Source organism: Tupaia chinensis, unplaced genomic scaffold, assembly GCF_000334495.1.
Source record: "Tupaia chinensis unplaced genomic scaffold, TupChi_1.0 Scaffold000047_1, whole genome shotgun sequence".
In the NCBI taxonomy this organism is placed as follows: domain Eukaryota; kingdom Metazoa; phylum Chordata; class Mammalia; order Scandentia; family Tupaiidae; genus Tupaia; species Tupaia belangeri.
Window position 1 is genome coordinate 4214081 of NW_006159505.1, and position 19344 is coordinate 4233424.

At 52.6% G+C, this 19344-nt stretch overlaps 1 protein-coding gene across 5 annotated transcripts in view; it reads left to right on the forward strand.

The window, feature by feature from the left end:
* Positions 1-19344, forward strand: part of SLCO2B1 (solute carrier organic anion transporter family member 2B1) — a 56698-nt gene that overhangs the window by 8310 nt on the left and 29044 nt on the right. For all 5 annotated transcript variants that reach the window (XR_003550385.1, XM_027774186.1, XM_014590617.2 and 2 more), the window contains exons 2-7: positions 5635-5765; positions 7097-7234; positions 9471-9633; positions 12674-12907; positions 13102-13200; positions 15612-15802. Coding sequence is in view for 4 of the 5 variants with exons in the window: in XM_027774186.1 (XP_027629987.1) it covers positions 5635-5765; positions 7097-7234; positions 9471-9633; positions 12674-12907; positions 13102-13200; positions 15612-15802 (956 nt within the window). In the remaining variant the exon portion in view is untranslated. The remainder of the gene's footprint in view (positions 1-5634; positions 5766-7096; positions 7235-9470; positions 9634-12673; positions 12908-13101; positions 13201-15611; positions 15803-19344) is intronic.

Sequence of the window (19344 nt, forward strand, 5' to 3'; positions counted from 1 at the left end):
AGGAATGCAGCCGGGGCTGCAGACCTGGGCTCATTTTGAAGGCTAGTGGGTGTGCACAGAGAGAGGGCTGCAGTTCCTCAGGCCCTGAGGATGACTGGGCATGGACGAGGGAGCACACAGCTGACAGAGGACCAGCTCCATCCACGGGGTGTCCACTCTGCATTGCACCAGTGCTGGCTCCCCAGATGTGAGAGAACCCTGAGATGGACAGAGTCTGCTTGGAGAGGGGCTGAGTGCATGTGGGAGAGATGAGTCCAGCTGGACCTTGTGGCCTTGGAGGAATTTGAAGGGTTCTCAGGATAGGGGAGGGAAAGGGCCTTTAGTGGGGACCTACTGTGTGCTGGGCCCTGGGCCTCACCCCTTGAGTTAGGGCAGGGAAGGAGAGAGTTCTTGTCTTCGCACATCACTGCAGAGAAACCTGCAACAAAAGACAGATTAGCAAAGGGAAACACATGCGGAAATACAGACCCAAAGAAACAGGGAGACCTCTGCATTTCGATGCTAAGTTTGGTGAAGAGGTTTATAGTTGTGAAGTATGACTGGATAAAGCGGGTCTAATCTAACAGTAATGATCTGGGGGAAATTTCCCAAGGCCTATGCATGTGGATTCTTTCTGACCTTGTGTCTTCAAGGCCAGGGATGTTTCCTTCCTCTGAGTAGAGGAGGTACCTCTCAGATGAGGGGCTTATGACCTGCTTCAAAAGAGACGGGCAAGAGAAGATCAGAGAGTGACCTTCCTAGGTTTAGGGACCTGCCTCTACTGCTTTATCAAATGCCAAGGTGCCATATTTGACGGCTACATGTCTTGAACCCCATAGCTCAGAAAGATCAAAGCGTGCATGCAGGTTTACACAGTGGGCCAATGATGAACCCGAGAGTCCGAACCAGGTATGAGATTAAAGCCTATCCTCAGCCACCATTCCCCTGAGATTTGCCTTTTGCAACTGAAAGGTAATTAAGAGGGGGCCAGCAGGTGGTATGGTGGTTAAGGCACTGGATCCTACATGGTCAACTACGGTTCGAGTCCCGGACACAGCGGCTTGAAATGCACGTTGGCATGTGTTTGTGTGCATGCCCAAAATCCCAAGAGGAGGATGGAGGAGAGGGGACTTTGGTGTAGCTATTCCTTCTATGGAATGATTTCTCACTTTCCCTCTCTCCGTATCTCTCTGGTGGAGAGAGACCCCTATGGCAAAAACCTAAGAAAAGAAAGAAAAGTAGTTAAGGGAGACAGGACCCTGAGCAAACACCAGGCAAAAAAAAAAGGTGACCCTCCTGTCAGTCTGGTCTCTGAAACTTTGCTGCTCTTTACTGGACTCAGTCGAGGTAAAAAATGCTGATTCTGGGGCCAGCAGGTGGCATAACAGTTACATCGCTGGACTCCCACCTAGTCGAATGTGGTTTGAGTCTTGAACCTGGTGACTTACAATTCATGCCGGATGTGTGTGTGTGTATGCCCAAAATCCCAAGAAGAGAATGAAGGAGAAGGGGTTGCTGCATGGCCATCCCCCACGGGAGATGATTTCTCACTTTCTGTTTCTCTGTCTCTTCAGTGAACACAAGCGCCCTATAGCAAAAATACTTTTTTAAAAAACTGCTGATTTCTGCCCATGAGGGTTTAGTCATACAAATGGAGTCTCCGGCCAGACCCCAGTAACAAGGGTTATGGCTGGCAGACTTTCAAGGAAAGTAACCAGTTTACTGGGAAGCTGCGGGGCAGGTGTCCAACTGACAGCCTGAATAGACCAGTCTCCTAAGGGATAGCTTGGCCACTGGCTGGCTGACCTTCCGTCGACCGCTCAAAAAAATTGTGACCAACTGGCATGCGCGTGTGCGGGCTGGGCCCACAGACCTGCTGCCCACCAACAAGGGGGCTGTGGGTTCCTAGTCTTTGGAACTCTCTCACCTACCCGGATACTCAAAATCTAGTCATCCACCTGGGAGAGAGAGGCTGGGATTTTTATAACTGGCACCTGGCCCCTGCCCCTCCCTTCATGCCCATAAGCCAGCTCTGCCCTGGGCCAGATTCACTCCCACAATGTCTCCACAGAGCAGGGAAGGGCCTGGTGCACTGTATGAGGAAGAACGATAGCCCTGAACCCAGTACCCTCCTTCCACGGGGCATTCTGTCCTCAGTCATGCTGTTTGATGCCAGCCCCTGGGTAGGGCCTCAGCCCACAGGAAGGACTCCGAGGGGACTGCCAGCCTGGCCAGCCCCATCTCGCAAAACCCACGGGGCCATGGCCAGTGCTTCCCTCCGTTGCTCAGAGGCTCAGGCTGTGGACTTCATACTCTGGAAACAGCCTTATCTTTAATGGATAAAGTCCTCCCTGGAAGACTTTGAGCTGTGGCTGAGAAGGCTGAGATCAAAGTTTCTGGAGAGGCAGAGTGAGGCCAGAGGAGGAGCCCCACTGAGGTGTGAGCAGGCTCGGGAGCGAGCAGGTAGAAGTGGGGGCTGCAACTAGAACTAGACAGTTTGGGGCACAGGAGGGATGGCCCGTAGCATGCCTGAGGTTGGAGGCACCTGTCTGAGCTGACTCAGTGACTTTCCATCCCTCTTCCCCACCCATTCCCTGGTTTCCTTCAGAGCTGGGGCTCCAGGCCAGTGACTTCTGTCCTTCCAGTCACAGCTTCAGCCCTACCACCTGACTGGCCTGGCCCCTCAAGGATTGGTTCTGTTGCTTACGAGGTGACCTGGCAAAGTTTAGGCAGGCCAAGATAGACGCACTCTGTGCTTCTTCCCTTCATCAGACTCCTCCAAGGAGCATCAGGTGTTGTTGAGTTTAACACCTGCCCCAGTCCCTGGACCAATACTAACCAGCAGAACTACTTCCTCTGAGCTTACTTGTCCTCACCAGAAATGTAGAGAAAATGCAACCACAAAGATGGAGCCCTGTGGGAAGGGCAATGCAGTAATGCATGCAGCACAGAACCGAGACTAGAGCAGGAGTCTGTGTCTGCTAAGAGGAGCTGAGGCTCAGACATGCCCCCTACGTCTCCTCGGGAGGAGGGTGCCTTGCACCCTTACTTCCTCTTCTCCTTCAAAGTGATCTCTGCCAAGTCTCTTCCTACCCTCCCCTTCCCTAGGACAAACCTGTCTGTTTCATCAGGTGTCAGTTTTGTTTTAATACCTCCTTGTTGTCTCTGAGAGGTTTTGCCCCCAAAAGGGACTCCTCCTCAGTCTATGCACTTCCGTTTCCTTAGTCAAATTCTTCAAGCGGCTTGTATAGCTATTTCTCCTAAGATAAGCAAAGCTAACAAGTACGTGAAAAGATTCTCGGCATCATTAGTCATGAGGGAAGTGCAGTCAAACCACACCGAGATACCATTTCACACCTACAAGGATGACTACTATTGAAAAGACAGTAGTAGCGAAGACATAGAGAAGCTGGGATCAGGGATCAGCAGGTGGCATAGTGGTTAAGGTGCTGGACTCCCATGCGGTCAACCATGGTTCTAGTCCCAGACCCAACAACTTGAAACTCACCTGGGTGAGTGTGCATGCATGCCCAAAATCCCGAGAGGAGATGAGAGGAGATGGGAGGAGATGGGAATACGGTGTGGCCATCCCCCTGGGCGGGGGGTTGATTTCTTGTTTTCTGTTTCTCTGTCTTTCTCTGTCTCTTCAGTGAGCACATGTGCCCTGTAGCAAAAATCTCTCAAAAAACTTTTTTTGAGAAAATTTACACGAATGTCCAAAATACCTATAACAACCCAAATCTCCATCAGTTGATAAATGGACAAACTAAACATGTTATCTACATACAATAAAAATATTATTCAGCTCTAAAAATGAATGAAGTACTGAAACATGCTAGAATATAGACTAGATGAACCTTGGAGACATTATGCTAATTTAAAAAAACCAGTCACAAAGAAGACATATTGCACGATTTTGTTTATATGAAATGTCCAGAATAGGCAAATCTATAGAACGATAAAGTAGGTCAGGGGTTGCCAGGGACAGAGGGAGGGAGGAATGGGGACTGACTGACAGGTATGAGCCTCCTTATTGAGGTGATGAAAGTGCACTGGAATTGGGCAGTGCTGGTGGTTGTACAACTTTGTGAATATACTAAAAACGACTGGACTTTGTGCTTTAGAAGGATAGATTTGGGCTGGGCATGTGGCCTCATGATTAAGGGAGCTGGATCCCACATAGCCAACCATGGTTCAAATCCTGACCCCAGTGGCTTAAAAAACACACAAGGTGCAGATGCATGCGTGCCCCCAAATCCCGACAGGATGGAGAAATGGAGAAGAAGGGATTACAGTATGACCATGCCTCATTTGGGGAGGCTGGGGGGGGTGGGGTCGCATTCTCCTGCTGTTTGTCTCTCTTTTTTTTTTTAATTCTTGGGCTAACCAGTAGCACAGCATTAATCAAAGTTCTGCAATGCTGGGCCATGGTGAGAAGATCCTGGGTTCACATCCTAAGACCTCTCTGTACATGCTGGCCATGTATGTGTGCTTGTGATTCGGGGCGGCTGTGATGGGGGTGAACTGCTGCATGAAGACCTTTTTGAGGCACTCTCTTTCACCTCCTCGCTCTCTCTCAGAAAAAAATAAATAAACTTTAAAACAATAACAAAATCCTCAGATGAGAGAGTCCCCCAGTGGGTGGGAGGTGTCCTCACGTCAAATCTCAAGCTCAGAAGGAGCGTGTTGAATGAGGGGAAGCTCCTGCCTGCAGTGAGAGGCCTATGAAACAATGCGGGGCTTCCGGCAGGAAATGGGCCCTAAAAGGGGAGGAAAGCCAGGAGGCTGGGCTGTCAGGAGTGCAGGTGGTTTCCATCTACTTGGAGGGGTGGAGTCTCCAAAGCTGGGCCTCTAGGCTTCTGGTGGATAAAGCTCAGGAGACCCCAAAGATGCCTCTGAAGGTTCTCAGCTTTCCTGTCTGCAGCGAGTGGGATGCTGACATGGTTACCATAGTTACCATGGAAGTGGGGAGGCAAGGGTCCAAGACAGTGCCGCCTCCTGGGCCATCACCCCCAGGCCTCTGTTTGTCCAGGAGAGTTAAACAGGATGATTCTGCATGCCTGGTCCACGGTGACCTGCAACATGGCTTGATGTATGATTTGAGGACTGGATCAGTTGGCTCTGTGATTGTTTGAGGTGAGGGTCTCTGTCGGGGGTTGGTATCTGTTCCAAATTGCAACAGGAAACACCTTTATTTCCTGATCTGCACCTGGCTTCAGACTCCTGATCAGAGTCTGAGCCAGTCATATCTAGGCCCAGGGAAGCCTCCAAGAACTGCAGATGTCTTGCACGGCAGGCCCAACGTGGCAGACAGCACGACTTCTCCCTGCCACCGGCCACAGCACACAGGCTTCTGAGCAGGAGGCCAGCAGCTTCTCCTGGGAAGAGAGGTTTATGCTGACGATGGAGTGAGACGTGAAACAGGTGGTCCCCAGTGGGGATCTGGCCAGCGGGGCACGTGGAACATACACCGCCCCCCCAAGAAAAAGCCCTCCCATCCCTGCCATTAGGAACCCGGGGGCCTGGTGTGATCCTCGGATTCTCACCAACCACTAAGGCCCCTCCCCAGGAACTGCCTTGGTTCTGAAGTCTAGGGCTCCCTGGGTCAGGGCCATCCTGGGATTCCTTCTCACCCCTTGGCTGTCTGTCTCACAGGGTCGGCAGACGAGGGTCCCCAGATGCCAGACAAGGACCCCAAAGCCGTGATGGGCACAGAAGCCACGCCTGGAGGCAAAGCCAGCCCAGACCTTCAGGACTCGCGACCTAGTGGGTTCCACAACATCAAGGTACCTCCCGGGGTCTGGCAGGGATGGAGCTTGGAGCCTGCAGAACAGGAACTGCCATGCAGTGGGTCATGCCAAGCAAGTGTTGGTCTTTCTCTGGGCCTCAGTTTCCTTGCCTGACCTATGGAAACACTTTGGTTTCAGCCATGTCAAATGTGTCCAGTCTCGTCTTGTCTCTCCCTCCAGAGAGGAAATGGGCTGCTCTGAGCAGTGGGGGATGAGTCCTCTTGCTTCCCATTCCCTAGAGAAACAGAGACATGCCCCAGGGACACTGAGCCATCTGAATATCAAGGGTCCTGGCACCACCCAGGGCAGCCCTGAATGTCCAACCACTTTGGTTTCAGTCATGTCAAATGTGTCCAGTCTCGTCTTGTCTCTCCCTCCAGAGAGGAAATGGGCTGCTCTGAGCAGTGGGGGATGAGTCCTCTTGCTTCCCATTCCCTAGAGAAACAGAGACATGCCCCAGGGACACTGAGCCATCTGAATATCAAGGGTCCTGGCACCACCCAGGGCAGCCCTGAATGTCCAACCTCCAGCCTCCTGGGTGTCAAGTCTGTGGCAGGTGTCATTCACATGTGACCTTGTTTACTTCGCACAACAAGCCTGGAGGGTAGGGTTGTTGTCCTTCCATGCAGATGAGGAAACCGAAACTCAGAACAGAGTCAATATCTGAAGCTCTAGTGTAAATACTCTATTTTTCAAATTCTCCGAAGCAAGTTTTTCTTCTCTTAGGAACTCTGACAGTTTTTCGGGAGGGCTACAGGCAGGCTGGATGTGTGGGGCAGGGTGGGGTTGGCAGTTTGCAAATGCAGTGTGTGCAGCTGGCTTCACGGGGAGGTTAGAAAGGGCTCCATCGAGGAGGAGTGGAGAAGGATCGGATGAATCTGGGATAGCTTCCTGGAAAAAAGGGCAGGGTGGTAAAACAGAGAGGAAGGTCTAGCCCAGCCCAGAGGGAGCTCTGAGGGTCAGAGGGGGCTCCCGCCATTGCCAGCCCCATGGAGCCTCTGTTTCCAGTTTCATGGGTCTCCAGTGCCCCCCCACAACCCCCAGAGTGTACCCAGAACAGCTTTTCTAGTTCTTGGGCCTGTGTGAAAAGCCATGAGCTACTCTAATAACTAACTTATCGTGCTCTCTCTTTCTCTGCCTCCCATGGTTTCTGTCTCTCTTCTCTTGTTCTTCCTGTCCCCCTCCCTTTGTCTTCCCTGTGTGTCGGTCACCTCTGACTGTCCCCCATCTCTGTCCTTGCTCCTCCCACGCTGCACTCCTGCTCCTCCTCCTCTCCATCCCCAACCCCCCACCTCTGATGGTCTCTGCTCTGTGTCCCTGCCCCCCAGTCCTTCGTCCTGTGCCACAGCCTGCTGCAGCTGGCCCAGCTCATGATCTCCGGTTACCTCAAGAGCTCCATCTCCACGGTGGAGAAGCGCTTCGGCCTCACCAGCCAGACGTCGGGGCTGCTGGCCGCCTTCAACGAGGTAGTCATCTGGCCCAGCCACGGGGTGAACATGGATGGCCTCCCAGCCCTTTTTCACTGTCCCACCATAGAGCCAGCCTCTCCTAGTGCCCTTAGACCCCCACCCCCTCCAGTCCCCTCCGCCAGGCCTTCTTCACTTGGCCCTCCTAAAGCATCCCAGATCAGAAACTGACCCAGCAGAAGCTTAGGGTCAAGGCTCAGAGCTGGCTGCCTCCTGCCGCATATGTCAGAGTGTCTCTAAGACCTGGCCATCCTGCCCTGGGAGCACCCTGAGGAGGGTGCAGATGTTTGCAGCCAGCCAAGGTCCTCGTAGCCAGCTTATCCCTTTGGTTCTTAACCTTTCCACGCACCTAGCTACTGCCTGCCCCAGGAAGGAACCAGAGAAAGGCACTTTAACGGGAACCAAAGCAACTAACTTGCATGCAGAGGAGAGGTTTGGAACCTTGAGACCTTGGGGTATGGGGTAGGAGGGAATGATACCACAGCAGCGTGGAGTGTCATCCCCAGGATTGCTCAGGGACCCACGGGCCTCTGCCTTGGGCCCACGGCCAAGCAGGAAGCAATGGATGAGCTGCTTTGGGTGGATTTGGGGATCAGAGTCCAGCTGTGCCCTGGCCTCTCCCCCACCAGATGTTTCCAGCCTCGGAGAGGAAGCGGCCCCTCTCTCCCCCACCCCAGCAGATTTCTGTGAAATTCTGTCTCCTTGAGTAACTTGATGTATTACTCCTGACTCAAGGTCTGCTGGCTCCACCACTTTCCCAGTTGTTCCTCAGCACCCCATGTCTAGCTAACAGGGCTGGGACGGGGAAGCCCTTGCCTCACTTTGGAACCTTGTCTCTGGGCCTCAGTGTCCCATCTATGCAGCAGAGAGCAGCTGTCCTTCCAGGGTCAGATCTCCACCACCCCACTGCTGATGCTGCCCCGCCCACCAGCCAGCCTTCGCTGGAATACAGGCACCCCAGCTATGACTGCCAAGCCTGCCCTGCCCTCCAAGCACTCATGGTCCTCCAGCAGTCACACCCTAGCATATTATTATTATTATTGAGAGAGATTTTTGCTATAAGGTGTGTGTGCTCACTGGAGTGACAGAGACAGAAAGCGAGAATTTACCCCCTAGGGTATGGCCACACTGCAATCCCTTCTCCATTCTCCTTTTGGGATTTTGGGCATGCACACACACGAGTGCCGTGTGAGTTTCAAGCTGCTGGGTCTGGGACTTGAACTGTGGTTGGCCATGTGGGAGTCCAGCTATGTAACCATTATGCCATCTGCTGGTCCCAGCCTAGCATATTTTTAAAAATTTAATTTTATTTATTATTTAATTGCCAGAGGTCATGTGCACACACCAGAGAGGGGCAGGGGGAGATAGAAGGGAAAAGCACCTGCCCAATTGGGCATGGGCATGCTGACCCCTCTTTCTGGAATTTTGGGCACATAGGCATGCCTGCCTAGAATGTTTCTCAAGACAATGGGGTTGAGGTTTTTTGTTTTTTGGTTTTTGGTTTTTGGTTTTTTTTGAGAGGTTTTTGCTATAGGGCATGTGCACTTGCCAGAAAGACAGAGAGAGACAGAGAGATAGAAAGCAAGAAATCAACCCCCAGGGGAGATGACCATGCCACAATCCCTTCTCCTCCATTTTCCTCTCAGGATCTTGGGCACACATGCACACACACATGGCATGAGTTTAAGCCACTGGGTCCAGGACTTGAACCGCAGTTGACTACATGGGAGTCCAGCGACATAGCCATTACGCTAACTGCTGGTCCTAAGATTTGAACCATAGTCAGCTACGTGGGATCCAGGTTCCCTAAGCACTCAGCTATGGGCTGGCCCTCTAGGGTTTTGATTCTAAGACTGGAAATTCCAAGTCTTAATCTTTTGGCTTCAGCCTCTTTTTTGTTTGTTTCTCTTCTTCACAATATCCCTGAAACTCAAAATCCCTTTCCTTGACTGTCTACCCTCTGCCATGTTCTAACATGGGGTTTACCCATGTTTCAAGACGAAGTTGAATATCCAGTTTTGTCCCCTTTGCCCTCATTTCTCTCCCACAATGGGGCAGTGGAGCCTTCCTAAGAGAACCCAGAACGTGTATTTACAGGAGGGACGCAGATGGTTCTTATTTTGTCAGCTGGTCTGTTATACAGATGGGAACACTGAGGCTGGTGCTAGAGACAGGATGGTGGAGGCCCCCATCCTGGGCTCAGCTCCCCCGTAAACATCACCTTGTCCTTTTGCAGGTGGGGAACACAGCCCTGATTGTGTTTGTGAGCTATTTTGGCAGCCGGGTACACCGGCCCCGGATGATCGGCTGTGGGGCTGTCCTGGTGGCCCTGGCAGGCCTGCTCATGACCCTCCCACACTTCATCTCGGAGCCATACCACTACGACCACATCAGGTCTGGTAAGAGCAAGAGAGGCTGGGGGCAGGGGGGCTGACCACGAGGAGCTGCGTCAGCGTGCACAGGACCACCACAGGCCTTTAGGCAGGATGCGTCTCAGCCTCCAACCCCTGTTGGTCCTCCCCACCCCACCCCACAGTCCCCCGGCTCCAGACCAGTGGTCTCTCTTGGGAGAGAGGTAGCATTCTAGGAAGCCAAGTAGAGTGAGCCCGTGTGTGTCACTGTGGTTTTTTTTTACAGTGGGGCTGCATTTGTAAACAGCCTACTTCAGGGCCCAGTGTGTAGTAGACTTTCAGGAAGAGCCCGTGGCATAGTAACAACGCATCACATGCTACTTACTGTGTGCTGGCTGCTGTGCTAAGCCCGTCATGTGTACACAAGCATTTATTCCTCACTAAAAGGCCAAGGCAACAATGAAAGAATGAATAGCTGAATGAGTGAACAAATGAAAATGAGAGAAAACCAGATAGGAGTAGTGAAGCTCTGTTTGGCCAGTGGGATGTTGCCAAGCACCTACTGATGGATGCCTGTCCTTTGGAGATGACTCAAGAAGCCTGAACATTTGCTCATTCTTTTCCTCTCCTACCCACCACCCACCCTACCACCTACCCTCCCACCCACTCAATTACCCATCCATCCATCCATCTATCCATCCATTTGATGGCCCACCCAACAAACCCTTCATGCTGCCTAACCTGCCTGACCTGCCCAAGGGACTCAGTCCTTGCCTTTAAGGAGCTTCCGATCTGGGAGAGGAGACAGAGACAAATGCAAAAACTCCAGTGTATCAATCTTGTGAGGAGGGAAGGAGCTGAAGGGAGAGCCTGTGCCCCAGCCTGGCATCATGGAAGGCTTCCCAGGGAAGGAGGGCTGTCAGAAAGCATCTCCCCTCCCTGGCCCTTCCATCAGCCCACCCTCTGGAGTCCCACTGTGCTAGGACCAGTGGGCGGAAAGATGAAGCAGATCTGACCCAGTGGAGCTGAGCATAGGCCATTGCGCTGCAAGAGATAGAACCTTACCCCTTAGGAGATGGCCAGAGGAGCCCCAAATAGGGACAGGACACTCGCAGCTGCAGGGAGCTGAGGAAGTAGAGGAGGTGCACTTGCACAGCAGCAGGGAGAGAAGGTGGGTGTGGCAGGTGAGGGGCGGGGCCAGGCAGGGCCAGGAAGTGGGAAAGTACAGAGTGTGCCTGAAGATCGCAGAGTGGGCACCTAGGCCCCAGTGGCGAGTGGTCAAGAGGACTGCTTGGAATGCCACACACAATACTTCACATTTCTTTGTCGAGAAGTGTCACCTGAGTAAAGCTTTTTCTATTCTGGGTCACATGTTTTCTTCATCTTTCCTGACACCCCTCTGCCTATGAAACCCCGAGCAAAGCCCCTCTCTTGTCTGAGCCTCGGTCTTCAGCTATCAGTCCACAGAGTGGGCAAGATTTGGTGGTCCCCAAGCCCTGGCTCACTCAGGTGTTCCCAGCTGTTTCATCCATTCATTCTCCGTCCAATATTCATGGAGCTTTGCTATGTGCCAGGCCCTCAGAAAAGCCCCTGTGATGGGCTTCTGAAGACAGACACTATCTCTGATAAGCGTCCTAGCCACACCACGCAGGCACTGTGCAGGAGCCCCACTCAGCACTCATGGTCGCCACTTACCGCTCACACCCACGAGGCAGGGATTTTCATTATTTCCTCCTAAGTATGGAAGCTGAGGCTCAGAGAGGAGAGGGACCTCCCCAAGGCCTGCAACTTGTAGGCCCTACAATACATCAGGTGGCCTAACCCTTTACTTCTGTGTTCCTTATCTCTAGAGAACTACCACTCTAGATTTGTTTGAGAGATGAGCAAATTGAGGCCCCAAGGGGGTAAGGACCTCAGTCAGGGTCACACAGTGAGGCCCAGGCAGCACTGGCGGAAGGCTCCACTCCAGGTCCTTGACCTCAGTTCACACAGCACTTTCTAGTCCAAGGGAGTGGCTCTTGACTGTGTTGAAACAGCTCAGAGTCCCAGCTCCCACGTAGGGAAGGCTGCAGAGAAGGCCACTTCCACACCCACCTGTGGGGTAATAAGAATGTAAGGAGCTCCTCCAGTTTGCTCACCAAATATTGGTGAGCTCCAGGGCACAAATGCCCAGTGCTAAATTAAGAACTTCCTTACTGTGCTCTGCTTCTGTGTCCTGAGTTGACACCGAACTCTCCCCAAATAAATGCCAAGGGCACCAGGGCCCACCACGACCCGGTCCAGCCTCTCTCCCCTCCCAGCCCTGCCTTCAGCCCTGGACTTGCTCCTTGCCCTTTGTGGTCCAGCCTTTCTGAACTTTTCAACCCACCAACACTATGCCCTTTCAAGACCTGGCTTTTGCCCATACCTCTCCTCAGAACAGCACTTCCCCTTCCTGGGAAATCAAGTTTGTACTTGTAAACCTAGTTAAACTCTACCTCCTTTGGCCTCTACCCCACCCCACCCCACCCAAGAGCCTCTGTTTGCCATGGCACTTTCAAATGCCTCAGCTCAGAGGTGGCACAGGGCAGTTTGTGGGCATGAAGTCTGGGGCCAACTGCATAGCCTGGTGGTTGGTTAAGGTCCCACGTAGCAGACCACGCAGTGCAAATCAAGGCCCCAGTGGTTTCAGAAACATGCCTGAGGCGTGTGTGTGTGCATGCCCCAAATCTCAACAAGATGGAGAAATGAAGAAGGGATCGCAGCATGACCACGGCCCATTGCGGGTGTGTTCTCTCTCTCTCCCTCTCTCCCTTTCTCTCTGACTCTCTGGTGAGCACATGTGCCCTCTGACAATTAAAACAACAACAACAAAACAAGAGCATGGACTCAGAAGCCAGGTTGCCTGGATTCTACTCCGGCCCTTTGTGGCTTGCTGTCTAAACATCAGTCTCCCCATCTGTGAAATGGGGATAAGGAGAGCAACTGTTTCCTAGGTTTGTGGTGGAGACCAACTGATTTATACGCACAGTGCTTAGAGAGCACCTTGCATCGGGTGAGTGCTACGTAAGTCCGAGCTGCTGTCACATACATCTTATTGTCATCGCAGAGGATGGGCCGCAGGACTCCAAGGCTTCCCTGTGCCTGCCCACCACCTCGGTTCCAGCCTTAGCGCCGTCCAATGGCAGCTGCCAGAGCCACGCAGAGACCCACCACCTGACCGTGGTGGGGATCATGTTCGCGGCGCAGACCCTGCTGGGCGTGGGCAGTGTGCCCATCCAGCCCTTCGGCATCTCCTACATCGACGACTTTTCCCATAGCAACAACTCGCCTCTCTACCTTGGTGAGGACTCCTTCCATCCCTGGGACTGTGAGGGCCAGACCAGGCTCAGATGTGGGGAGGAGAGGCCCAGGGTCCCTAACCTCTGCCTGCTGGAGTGTTCCCCATCCCTGGCCAGGACAGACAAGCTGTTCATGCAGTCTGGGCAGGCACTAGCCATGAGGGAACTGAGCCCTAACCTCGACTTTGCATTGCAGGGATCCTGTTTGCAGTGACCATGATGGGGCCAGGACTGGCCTACGGCCTGGGGGGCCTCATGCTACGCCTTTATGTGGACATTGACCGGATGCCAGAAGGTGAGCCCAGGGGCACTCAGGTGCTAGCTCAATGATCACTGGTCCCACGAGGGACACCGAGCCAGGGTGCCTAGGCTCAAATCTCAGGCGCCCTGTGGGATCACCTCCGCCCTGCCCACCTCCCCAGGATGCAGTGAGAATCCAGAGAGGTGAACTATAAAGTGCCACCAATGAGGAGTCAGGGCCGCTGCTGCGATTATTACGAGCCTTCACCTTGCTTGCTTCCTGGGCTCCCCCAGACCCTCAGCCCGGGCTTCTCGTGCTGTGGAGCAGAGATCACTTTCAGCCTGGCCGGACATCCTGCCTTTGGAAGGAAACAGACTCAGATAAAATAGAGAGGACAACGGCACCCTGTGGCAGGACAGTGGCCTCTCTCAGGGAGGATGTTATAGGGTGACCTCAAGGAGCCTCCCAGCTCTGAGTACCTTAGAGGCTGGGGAATTGTTAGGGTACTGTTTGGAAAACATGACCCTGGTCCACTCAGAACCTTAAGACCAGGGGAAATAAGAGTGAGGAGGGAATCAAGGCCAGTCAGTACTGAGAGACCCAGGAGTGGACCTGAGGTTTGGTCTGGAGGTAGCCGGGAAAACTGTCAGGGTTTCAGAGACTGCTGCCCTGGGAGTGGAAGGGGTTCCTGTAAGAACACGCACGCCAAGCTGTGAGGCGCCTAGGCATGCCTAACGCCTCCTGCCACTCGGAAGTCCTGCCCCCACCTAGAGACTTTCCAGCAGACCCAGGAGCTTCAGGTGACCCTAGGTGGCTGGATGGACAAGCAGATACTACATCTTGTGCACCAGCCTTTGTCCACAGGTGCCTGTGGCCAGGACAGGTCTGGACAGCTCCAGAGTCAGCTCCCAGGGACAGTCCCTCTGCCTTCCCTCCTACTAGGAAGCTGGGCTCCAAGCAACCCTCTGTTCTCTGGAAGAAAGGTCCTGAGAGCCAGGGCTTCCCTCAACTTCCAAGAAACACCCCAGCTTGGGGGAAAGATGTGTTTTGGTCTGTTGACATCACCCTGGCAGATGAGGCGTCTCCCCCACACAGCTGTGGCATTTCTATGGGCCAGGGAGACACTTCCAGAGGCCCTTCTTTGAGGAGGATTTTTGTAGAGTGGGTGGATCATGCCTGCTGCAGGCGCAGGTGGATGGAGGAGATGCGTGAGTGAGCTTTCACCAGCCTGGCTCGGAGGCAGGGGAGCTAGAATGAGGAGGTACTCAAGGCCAGTCGGTGCCAAGCAAACTCCTCCCCGACTTTACAGCTCCACTGGCTGAGCACCGGCTATGCACCCTGGCCCCTGCCCAGGAGCTCAGGATCAGCATTTGGGGAACCAGCTCCACAACCGGCCTTGGTCTTAGCTTGCCCTCACATTTCTATAAAGTACTTACGGATGTGTGCGGATTAGGAGGACCACCCAGCTCCACCTTGGGATTAAGAGGTTGATAGATGGTCTGTGCCCTCCAGCCAGGAGGTACATGTGGGGTACTCTAGTTCCTGATTAAATCCAGTGGGGGCTCCAAATCCCCTGGGGAACTCGGTAAGGCACAGATCCCTTAGCTACCTGCCCACCAACCCTGTGATCTTTCTAAGTGAGTCTTCAGGAGTGCCAGGTTTTTGAAAGCACCCCTGGTGATTTTAATCCTCCTGCTGGTCTGAGAACCACACAGTAGTCCTAACTGTTAATTTAACAATGATCATCATCGCCATAATAGCAATCATAATGTAATAAGAAGATGAAGAAGAAGGAGAAAAAGAAAATGCCTATATGGCACATACCCTTCTAAGTACCTGGCGTGCATTTGTTTCTATTTTTTAAAAAAATACAGAAAGACAGAGAAAAGGAGAAAGCCTCCTCACTCCCGCCCCATGGAGTCTGATCAAGCCACAATCCCTTCTTCATTTCTCCATTCCGTCAGGATTTTGAGCACACACATACACACCTGGGATGTTTTTCAAGACTGGCCAGGGTTCAAACTGTGGTTGACCAGGTTGGATTCAGCACCCCTAACCACTAGGCCCCAGGGCCAGCCCTATTTGTTTCTATAATTCTCACAACAACCTTCTAACATAGGTGCTGTTAGTGTCTGTATTCCATAGAGGGAAAAAACGAGGCATAAAGAGGTCAAGTAGGTCACCCAAGGCTGTAAGTTAGTGACGGAATTCAGACCCAGCAGTTCCCCTTCACAGCCCATGACTTTAACCACTACTTTAAATTGCTTTGTTGGTTGGAGCCAAGGCCCAGCAAGGTCAGGGACCTGCCCAAAGGTCAGACAGGACATAATTGGTAGAGCCAAGACCAGAGCTCAGGTCTCCTGACTCCCAGGCCCACTGCCTTATGTCTCAAAGGCCAGCCCCAAGGTGGTAGCTAACGTGACAATCCGCCCTGACCTTAATCTCACTGTGGTCTTCTCTTCCAGATGGCATCAGCCTGACCCCGAAGGACCCCCGTTGGGTGGGTGCCTGGTGGCTGGGCTTCCTCATCTCTGCCTGTGTGGTGGCCCTGGCTGCCATCCCCTACTTCTTCTTCCCCAGGGAGATGCCCAAAGAGAAGCATGAGCTTCGCTTTCGGCAAAAGGCCTTGGCAGTCACAGCCTCAGCTACCAGCAAGGTACGCCCTCCCCACATCCCCGGCCCTGGTCTAGGCTCCAGCCCCCACCCACTCGTCCTCCTGCAACAGGAAATGCCCTCCATCCTTGCTGCCTGGGCTCTGTTGCAGTCTCCCAACAGCCCTGCAGGGTGAATATCAGCTGTCTCACCCACGGTTGAGATCAAGGGCCACAGGCGGAAGTGACATGCCCAAGATCACAACGGCAGCAACAGTGGGTGGTGATCAAAACCCCTGCCGTTCTGAGTCCCTCAGGCTAACCACTAATCTGCTGTTTCGGTGCCTGATGGTTTGTGCAAATTGTGAACATGCTACGGGAATGTTGAGAGCTGGAGCGCTGGGGGTGGGGGTGGGCAGTCTGGGACAACTTCTCAGAAGAGGATGGATTTGAGCTATACTTTAAAGGATGTAAGGAAGCCCAGAGGGAGAGAGACAAGCATGCTAGGTACAAAAACAGCCTGATCTAAAGGTTTGGCTACAGAAATGAACCCGGCCCTTTTGGAGACAGTGAAAGGGATAAGCGTACACCGAGTGCCACCTCTGGGCCAGATCCCAGGCTGGACACAAGAGATCGGTACCTGGTCTCTCCCTTACAGTGAACACAACCTAGTGAGGACGAAGATGCGCAGACAAGTAACAATAACTAGTACGATGCTCTAGGGCTGTTGACGGGCTCCCCTCCTCAGCTCTCGGGGCTGGTGGGCCTCTCCTAAGAAGAGGACACTGAGATCCAGCCTGGTGAAGGGGTTCACCCAAGGTCATAAAGTTGGTGAGAAAAGGCAGACCCTGTGACACTTTGGGCAGGACAGGTGATTCTGCATCAGGGGCCTTCCAAGTTTTTCAGGGACCCACGAAATCATGAAGTCTAAAAAACAGTAAATTGACTCCAAAATACTTTTTTAAATGACAAAAAAATAGAATTAAAAAAAAAGTTTAATGAATGTATCATTAATGTCAACTTCATTGCTTTTTTCTTACACACTTTATTACAGTCTGAAAATCTGTGTTTTGAGTCCTCTTTTCCCCAATACAGGCAGTTTTACTGAGAAATCACAGGTGTTTATAAATTAAATTGCTAAACATTTTAGTCTATTTTTTCCCTCAAATAACAGAAACACTTGTGTCTGGATGATTTAGAAAGAATCGAAGTGTATTTAAATCACAGTGTTGGAGGTCTAAGTTCAAAGAGCCTCATGTGGTGAGGGTCTTCTTGTTGGTGGGGCTCTCTGCAGACTCCCGAGGTGGTGCAGGGCATCACCCAGCAAGGACATGCTCATATCATTCTGTCTCCTTATAAACCCACCCGATGCGCTACCTCGTTCTAACCTTTCAGAAGCCCCATCTTTCAACACCATAGTCAGATTAAGTTTTCACCTTCTTAATCCCATCACAAGAAAATTTCAACATGCAAATTTGGGGGGAACACATTCTATCCATACCACTGAGTAATTCTCTTTTTCTGTAGAGGTTTTTGCTATAGGGCACGTGCGTTCACCAGAAAAACAGAGAGAGACAGACAGAAAGCGAGAAATCACCCCCCAGGAGGATGGCCACGCTGCAATCTCTTCTCCTCCATTCTCCTCTCAGGATCATGGGCATGCACACACACACGCTCAGTGTGTGAGTTCTAACCATTGGGTCCAGGACTTGAACCGTGGTCGACCACATGGGAGTCCAGCGATGTAGCCATTATACCATCTGCTGATCCCACCACTAAGTAATTCTTATCTTAAAGGGACGATTTATAAATACTGTGCAGCAAGAAGAATTCCATTTAATAAGGCAAATTAATCACTCACTTATGCTATAATGTGGGAGAGAGCTTTCTTCTTAGAACAGGAAGGTTTGGGCTGGGGGGGGTGGGACTGGAAATGTCTCTGCCTATATGAGCTAGGACCTAAACCCAGACTCAGCTGCCCTCTAGGCCCTCACGCCCACCCCCCTACATGCTTGTCCCCCAGCTGCAGCAAAGGGTGCATCCATGGGAGGACAGTAGAGAAACGATGTGGAGCAGCCAGCAGGGGCCAGAACAGGAAAGGCCTGCCATGGCTGCCAGCTTCCAGACTGATGGGTAGCCCGGGAAAGAGGGTCAACAGGGGGCTCCATGGCTCCATCGCTGAGTGCTGGACAAGGACTGTGTGCAGAGAGGATGAGGGCAAGAAGCCTGGTAGGGCAGCTGTGATGGTGGCCAGGCAGGCAGCAGTGCCCTGGGGGGTGAGGGGCAGGAGATGAACCTGGGCACTGCAGACAGGTGCAGTCTCATGGCATGGCCCGGAGATGAGGAAGGATTAGGCTGATGCTGAGATTTTGGTACAACTGGCACGGAGGCAGGGGGAGCAGACGCTGGAAAGGGCCCCTTTTCAGGGGAAGAAGACAGCTTGGTACCACAGATGGTCTTTCCCCGTTCTGCTTAGTTCAGGTCAAAATGTGGATAAGAGGGAACCAGCAGTTAGCGTAATGGCTAGGTCGCTGGACTCCCACGTAGTCGCCCGCGGTTCGTGTCCTGGACCCGGTGGCTTAAAGCTCACGCCGGGCGCGTGTGCGGGCATGCCCAAGATCCCGAGAGGAGAATGGAGGAGAAGGGATTGTGGCGTGACCATCCCCCCTGGGGGGGGATTTCTCGCTTTCTGTCTCTAGGTCTCTCTCTGTCTGGCGAGCGCACGCGCCCTACAGTGACAATCTCTCCAAAAAAGAAAATGTGGATAAGAGGGAACCAGCAGTTAGCGTAATGGCTAGGTCGCTGGACTCCCACGTAGTCGCCCGCGGTTCGTGTCCTGGACCCGGTGGCTTAAAGCTCACGCCGGGCGCGTGTGCGGGCATGCCCAAGATCCCGAGAGGAGAATGGAGGAGAAGGGATTGTGGCGTGACCATCCCCCCTGGGGGGGGATTTCTCGCTTTCTGTCTCTAGGTCTCTCTCTGTCTGGCGAGCGCACGCGCCCTACAGTGACAATCTCTCCAAAAAAAAAAATGTGGATAAGATGCAATTCCTGGAATTTGGGGCAGAGTTCTCGGACAGTGGTTGGAGGGGGTGATCATAGAGGAAGAAGAGAGCCCGGTTAACTAATAGAGGTAATCTCCAAGTTGCGTTCTAAACGTGAACAGAGATGAACAGCAGTTGGACAATGGGGTAAAACAGGTGGAAGAAGCCAGGTTTGGGAGGGGAGACTGTGCAGGGCTGGGTCACACGGTGCATGACCTTCCCAGTAAGTCACTTCCATACTCTGCTGCCAGTTAGACGCCGAGGTTTCAGAGTTTGCAGCAATAGTCCATGAAACTCAGGTTCTGCGAACACACGATTCCTTGAGTCGAAGCTGCTGTGATTCAGAGGTTGGGATGTTAAGAGCTGTGTCTCTGTGATGCCTTGAAACCCCAACTCCCCAGCTGTGAACCTGTCTGGCTGTCTAGATTCATTCCGTCAGCACATTGGGGATGAGAACGGGGAGGGAAGGGGGTGAGAGGTTCTTAAAAAAGAACTGAAGGCTAAGAACATGATGATCTGCTCCCAGCAGCTCTCAAGCAATAAATATTGATGTGGGAGGAATTGT